The 7,638-nt window shown below is 44.8% G+C and overlaps 1 protein-coding gene across 1 annotated transcript; it reads right to left on the bottom strand.

Annotated features, from left to right (window-relative positions):
• Positions 1 to 2,245: 2,245 nt before the first annotated feature.
• FOMMEDRAFT_138064 (uncharacterized protein) lies at positions 2,246 to 7,222 on the bottom strand (the record flags this gene model as incomplete). Its single annotated transcript, XM_007261899.1, has 17 exons — positions 6,805 to 7,222; positions 6,249 to 6,751; positions 5,974 to 6,195; positions 5,785 to 5,902; positions 5,589 to 5,734; positions 5,294 to 5,540; positions 5,162 to 5,239; positions 4,948 to 5,096; positions 4,731 to 4,882; positions 4,611 to 4,663; positions 4,485 to 4,545; positions 4,067 to 4,422; positions 3,837 to 4,006; positions 3,619 to 3,779; positions 3,057 to 3,566; positions 2,878 to 3,001; positions 2,246 to 2,822 (listed from the first exon to the last, which is right to left on the bottom strand). The coding sequence occupies exons 1-17, from the start codon at positions 7,090 to 7,092 to the stop codon at positions 2,246 to 2,248; spliced, it is 3,915 nt and encodes a 1,304-aa protein (XP_007261961.1). The 5' UTR covers positions 7,093 to 7,222.
• Between the last annotated feature and the right edge of the window lie 416 nt (positions 7,223 to 7,638).

A 7,638-nucleotide genomic window follows, 5' to 3' on the forward strand; every position in this document is an offset into this window, starting at 1 on the left:
ACTACTTACAGATATTAAACCTGGACAGGCATTACACTTAAATAAAGCATTATACAGATTGAAACAAGCAGGTAGACAATAGTACAAGAAGATTACCAAACTACTGCTTAAGATCAGATTAGAATGAGCTAATTACAATCATACTGTATTTTACAAGAAACAAAATAATAAAACAATTCTTGTAACATTTATGTACATCAACAATATTACAATTATTAGCAAAACTGTTGCTATAATAACAGCATTTAAACATGCATTAAGACAATATGTTGCATTTACTGACAGTAACAAAATACATTAGCTACTTGGTATTGAAATAAGCTGAGATAGACCTCAACAAACAATTAGCTTACAGCAAAAGCATTATATTGAAAGTATAATCAAGTGTTACCACTTTGAAAACGAAAAGGCACTACAAACACCTATTACTCCTGGAATAGATCTATCCAACAATACAAACAATATGTATGATACAAACGAAAGTAATAATGAAACAATGCCATACATGAATATGGTAGGATTGTTAAGATATGTTGCAGATTGCACACAGCCAGACATATCTTATATTACTGGGCAATTAGCATGCTACTTACAAAAGCCCCAAACGCATCACTACAAAGTAGTGAAACATTGCTTTGCATATTTAAAATACACAACAAATTGTTGGCTTCAACTTGGAAGCACAAATGCCTTAAAACTACAAGGCTATTGTGATGCAGACAGACAAATGACAGAAGGACATAAAGTAATAAACAGCTACATCTTTCAATTAGCTAAATCAACCATATCTTAGTCAAGCAAACAGTAAAATCTGGTACCACTATCTGTTTACAAAGCAGAGTTGTAAGCACTGGTGTATGCTACTCAAGAAGCCATTTGGCTCAAACGATTTGCTGAAGAAGTACTGCAGACTGAATTAGCACCCATTATGATTTATTGCAATAATCAAGGTGCAATAAAGACTGTAAAGTCTGACAAAATAATGCACAATACTTGCACTAAACATCTTGATTTACAAAAAGACTTTGTACAATGTTACATTCAAAACAATTACATTAATGTATGCTATGTTCAATTGCAGAACCAATTAGCAGACATCCTTATGAAGGCTCTCCATGTTCCACAAATCAAGCATCTAAACAAACTATTAGGTATACAGTCTTAGTTCTTAATTAATGCTTGAAGGGGAGTATTAGATTGCACTCTGGATCAGGAAATCCCCTATTGCCTTTTCTAGAATTACTGCACTTGGAATGTCTCGGACTATCGGACTTCACTATGTAGTATATAAGGTAGATACTCGCTTGATGTCTCAATAAGAGAGAGTACGAGGGGCACTCCCGCTACGCTTGTTAAAAAGTTCAGATTTATTGGGGGACTTTTGAGCGCAGTACAGAGAGATTCATGAGAACATCGACATATACATCCAAACATATCCTAAGTCCGAGACTAATAATGTGATGGTTTTTTATTGATCCATATACGTTTCTTCGGAGTCGATTCTAAACCCTCAGCTCGGAGACGGGCTTTACACTGGTCTGGTGGATTACTATAATGACAGTGCGTTCCGTTGAGCTCTCGGCTATGTCATATTGAAGGGACTGATGGTGGATACGCACCTTGCTGCATGAGCACGAGTTCGAGCTGCAGTTGCAGCTGTTGGACGAGCAGTTCCTGAGGAAATAGGTGTATGAGGCGAAATTGCAGTGAGAGTATTGATGAAGGTCAGACTTACGCGCAAGAACAGTTGCACTGGCAGGCCATTGTTAGAGTGCTATCTCAGTACGAGTAGTTCAACGTGAAGTAGATGGGTCTCGGAGGTATAGGGAATGTATTCTGAAGGTACTAATGCCCCACTTTTTATACCACTCATTACGTGATCAGATAAGGGCCAATTACAGTACCTCTCGTTATCACAACTTCTCTTGTCCATATGCATAACCTTACCAAAGGTGGCCTAGGACTCTTGGCGTGATGGGAGAAGTCTGCCAACGGACTGAACCATGCGCGTATTAATACACTGACAATTGGGTGGGTTGTCCTTAGTATTCAGGGTAGCCAATAATGCGATGAAAGCGTGTCTGATTCCGAGTCCCTGGGTAGCCGCTCGTAACCTTTTTTACAATAGTTATAATTAAAAGAATTCAAAATCAAAGCCTGAGAGTATTTCAAAATTATCGGAACAGTGGCGTCGTTCTCGTTTAGTCGAACTTACAATTCATGCAGCGCTCATAAGCGGGGATTACTATGCAGGAGAAACAATGATAGTGAAGCGTTTGTCCGACGAGTTTTGAGCCCGAGTGACTCCTAATCCATCGGCCGGTTGCTCCGTCCCATCTGTCGGAATATAGGAGCCATCTGATATCCTCCTATCCCACTTCACATCGACGATTCGGATCTCATCGCCTGCAGAGGGCAGTTCCTGTTGTGGTGGTCTCTCAGCCCCACTCTCCGGCACCTCAACAGTCCTTCGCCGATCGGTGACTTTGATTTTCGGAAGTGGAACCGCAGGTCCGCATTCTAGGGGAATAAGCTGCCATATGATTTTCTCTTCTGCGCCAGGGATAAGTGTCGGAAGCTTTCCATTGCGGATGCCGGCGGCGACGAAACTTTCTGATGGCTCGAGCTCCAAAGAAAGTATGGGACATGCGGACCGAGTCGGATGGTGATTCCGAATAATTAGCTCAAGAAGGAAGGGCTGGTGCAGATGGACGAGTGGAGGAGCGTTTAGAAGAGCCACTAGTCCGTCTGAAGGTGGTTTCAAGGGAGGAAGGGACAGACGAGTTGACGCAGGTAGACCGGGTTTACCAATATTAGAAAGTCTGCAATAAAATATACTAAGTTTGCGGAGCTTGTGAGGGAGGGCGCGAGTCAAACCTTCTCCAAATAAAAGAATATTCTCCTATCTTGTCTAGAGTCGTCTCTGGATCGGCGAAGATGTCGTCAGGAGGGGCGATACTTAGCTCGCATGTGACGGAGTACTGGTCGCCTGGCAGCAACTCTAATGGACAGTAATGATTTAAAGTCGAGCGCTAAATATATTACGAAGATCTTACCCGAGGGGAAATCCTGATCATCCAAAGAACAGTGAATAAGCTTGGAGTGCGAGTTCTCCTCTGTCCGAAGCTTCATGCTGTCGATCAGTACACAACTGGCTCCAATACACTCCACACATTCAAAGATAGTCGTAACTGTGGCACGTCCACCGAGGCTGTCATCCCAATGGTCCGGATCAAACGCCGAAAGACTGGCGGGTCCTGGGCCCGCAGAAGTACGGCGAGCATAAGTCGTTTGATGAGCAACGACGAATGGTGCAACAGTGGGCACAACAATTGTCTGAAGGACTTCACTCGTTTCCATGCGAGGCTCTGGTGCACCTGGATCGACATTTGATAGCGGAGAAATTGTTTGTGATTGGACGGAAACATCAATCATGCGTTCACCAGCTACACCTGAGCTCATAAGGTGGAGTGTCTTGCAGGCCGTCGTACCGGGGTGCAGTTTCCCAAATGATATACCTTTGATAAGACCAGACGACTGCTCTTCCTCAGCGGCGATATGGTTGACTGGAAATGGAAAGTTAGACTTCATGAGCTTTGTAGTGGCAGCCAGAATTACCAGAATCATCATCTCCTGGCTGTAACAAGACATCTAAAGAGAATTCTAACTCTTTGTCATCGTTGTTGGTCACATCGATACTTATAGGATATGGTTCGTCTAAGTATGCTGGATCGCGGTGAGAGATGGCGACGTCTACCCTGTGAGGGCGATGCTTAACACTAAACACCATTCAGTTTATCTTGCACGCAGAGTAATTGATAGAATAGTGGACAGACATGACAGAAGAGACATTTGCTCGTCGAATTGCAACGTATTGCGGGGGCTGTGATACTCTTGAACTCAACCATTTCGGGCTAACAAGCGGTACGTCTCTCCGGCGAGTTACGCTAAAGGGCACTTCAATGTTCCATTTCCCTTCAGAAATGAATGCTGTGACCCTCGTAAACTTGGAGAGAGGAAAATTTAGTGTTAGTATTTTCGCAACGTCATCAGAATTGAGAAGCACCTTTAGCTCTTGCGGAATCTCCGACGAAAACGTTCCGACTATGAAAATTGTTGACCCACTTCGCCATGTTAGGTTTGCATCGGCTTCCTTTCCTTCTACATTTGGAAGCGCTAAGTGTCCGATGTCGACTCGCGTTATCTTCTCTTCACCTCGTTTGTCTTGGCTGGCATCCACATCGCTCTCCGAGGCGAGGTGTCGCAAAGTGATCGACGTGCGGCCATCTGATAAGAATATCTTAACTGCGTCAATTGGTACCTCCGAGAGGATAACATTTTGTGGAACACTGAGGTTTATTTGAAAGGCAACCCGTTCATCGAGCTTGATCTCTGGTGCCCAGAAAATCACAGAACAATCGACTGGGAACCGCGTGTTAATTAGATAGGCACAAGAAAAAATACATGCAAAACAGGGAGCATACACAGCGGTTCGTTATCAGTCAGGTCAACCACGAGGGCCTCATCTGGTGAAGGCACCGTGCTCTGATAAACGTCAGGTGTAAGTAATCACATTCGCATGTTCAAACGATGTCCTGGTGGATGCTCACTTTCAGGACTGCATGTAAATCCTCCGCAGGAGTCCCCTCGTCATCTTCTGTGTCTATTCGGGGAGCTGCACCAAATGTCGGTGTGATTAATTGGACATTCGGTATGGCGAAAATACGTACAAGCGCCTCTAGCAACCATTTCGATTAACAGACGAATGCTCATCTCGACGTCCCCGAGCTGTTGAGCGCACGCATACCATGTCGCTAGTAGAGGTTGCAGTAAAGCACCCCATTTCTCGCGGCTGTACGTACGTGCTATGCGTTCGAAAAACCTTCGGAGTTAGAAGTAAATCTGTCAAGCCATGCCTAGGGAATCCCAGTGGAAGTATATCCTCACCTGACGGACATGTCGTATTTACCCGACTCGTAGTACGTTTGCGCAATGCGGTAGGCAATGGACAGCGTGAATCGGCCACTCATTTGATTCTGCAAGGTTGTTAGTAGTGCACTGTACTTTTTGAAGAGCTCGTAGGCTTTCGTGTACAACTAAGTTACCGCAGGGGAAAAAATCAACGAACAATCCGAATATAAACTCAAAAGACGGTTGATACCTCGAGGATACTTCCTAGATGGTCAACTTTCTTCTCGTTCTGGAATCCTGGTGCCTGTGAGACACTACCCTGCGCTAACTATCGGTAGTAAGATATCAGCGTTTATCTTATAGATGCGTACAAAATACCAACCTCTCCCTCAAGGGCTTGCAGGAAACGTAAACGCCTTCTCTCGGTACATTCTGCAGCAAAATAATAGTAAAATCCGGGATGCATGAGCGCGGTGTTTGGATTGAGTCCAAGGGCGCGTAATGCTTCCAGCTCTAGCTGGGGCTGGGCTGTCGTCGTGGACGCATTGGTAGTAGCCGATGGGACGTGGGTAGGAACAGTAAGACCAAATTGAGTTCCCTGTTCGAGCAGTTCTGCGAAAATACGGTATCTAGGTTATCTGTGAGCAAAGGATGCCTTGACGAGTGGAATGGCGTACTGTCGGGCAACCCAGCTCCAGAATTCGTACGTGTCTTCATCGATACCCCACACACGAGCCGAGAGATCGCAAAATCGTCTCATGTGTGAGTTCAGTTGAGAAAGTGCAAGCGCGTGCTCTGCATTATACAGGAAGAGTTTACAGATCTGTACAGAAGACATGAGTAGGATTAGCGAGGATGCAGGTACAGACATACCTTGATGTTCATCGAATCAGCGAGTACTTTCGCTTCTGCCCATCGTTTTGTTCTGGGCAGGAGGATTGATGGAGATGTAAACATTCCTTCAAGAGTCGAATACGAATCCTGGTAGTGCCTTCCATGATACACAAATAACGGCCGTTTGAGTGTAAGCGGTTAGCCATCCATACACAAGGCAACACATACTTCAATGCAACTTCTTCTTCCCCGCGGAACTCTGCAAAGCAAGCCATTTTGTATTCATAACGAACAGTCCAACCCTCTGGTCGAAGAGGAAGAGCGCGAGCGGCCGGTGCAAGGCCATGCGCGGGAACGGAGGCTTGCGCATGTCTATTTCGCTTTCGCCGAACACGTTTTGCATGTGAGGTATAATATTCAATAGCAGGATCGAAGAGTGCTTGTTGAATACTGTCAAACAAGTCAGTTAAAAGAACTTCGTTGAGATTACGAACTATTTTCACCTCTTGACAAAGTCGGCTAGCTCTGAAGGAGACACAGGGCTAAGAACGAAGAGGGCTGCACGTGAGTCGAGACCACTAGTCCGACGAATGAAAGTCAGTCGTCCGTCAAGTGTCGGATCATCAAGCATGCGACGGCTGGCAAGTAGAACGACCGTCAACTTCATGCCACGTTCGTTAGTGGTCTTTTTCCGATCAGCAATTTCTCGAGCGAGTTCAGTGTCACGTTGACGATCTTCCTTCTCCCTTTCTTCTTTATCCTTTACGACATCTGGACCGTCCGGCTCGAGCGGCGAACGAGGTACAGTGACTGGAGTTGGATTCTCGAAGAGGCGGAGGAACAAGACGAAGACGGATGGCACAAGCGATGTATGCTTACGGATCCATATGGGTGCTATGAGACCATCTGGGTGAAGTGGAGATGATGGGTGAAGCGGAGATAACGGAGAATGTGGGGGCAGAGAGGATGTCGGGTCTGGTATCTTTCGAGGAGGGAATTGTACTGTCTTTGGTACGATCAGCGGCTCACACTTGCTTTCATCAAATTAATTGGACGCGCCTTATCAACGAAGACAACTTGGAATGTCTTGCCCTTTCTCACTTGTTCTGGCACCCATATTGCAGGTTTCCGTTGAACACTGAGCACATCTTGTAGCCGGTTTATTAACGCAGCGAACTGGTCGGAGAAATTGGCGCTTTTCGGCATTGGAGTCGCCGGAGTCGCCGGAGTGGTGGGTGCTTCATCGCTGCTGGAGGTACTCGATACTTGTTGCTTCAAGCTATCCAAGCCCGACACAAACATGACGGGCGCAAGTTGCACCAGTAACTCGGCTGGATAAGAGTTCATCTTGTTGATGACTCGTTTTCCACGCTGGAAGATGGCTAATCCTTTGACATGTGCTCTTTCCTGGTTCCAGTCGATTCAGGTGCGCTACAGTCACGTTAAGTTATGCAAGATGATAGCCTGATGCAAGTTTGGATGCAACTTCGTGAAGGCATGGCGGATATTGGGCGATTGTGATCACATGACTGCTACGCGTCAACGAGTCGGTTTAAATAATCAACAAACTTGCTTGGAGTCGAATTGCAAATTATAAATTATAACATCTACGGCCACGCAGTAGGGTTCTGCACCATTGTGTATACATATACAAACTTTAATGTAAGGGTACCAAGACCCAAAAAATACAGGTGTAATTTATATGTATGTGTGTACACATGAAGTGTCCCAACATACATTGAACTGGCAGTGAATATACAGAAGCCCTGAAATTATTAATAAGATGTATTTAAGCGTTTCATTTAATGAATATAGTGTATATATGCACAGTAGACATATTATAGAGTATTCACTAAATTAAATATACTATTTTGTAGAAAACTTATATACTAT

The sequence above is a fragment of the Fomitiporia mediterranea genome (assembly GCF_000271605.1).
Source record: "Fomitiporia mediterranea MF3/22 unplaced genomic scaffold FOMMEscaffold_1, whole genome shotgun sequence".
NCBI classification, from domain to species: Eukaryota; Fungi; Basidiomycota; class Agaricomycetes; order Hymenochaetales; family Hymenochaetaceae; genus Fomitiporia; species Fomitiporia mediterranea.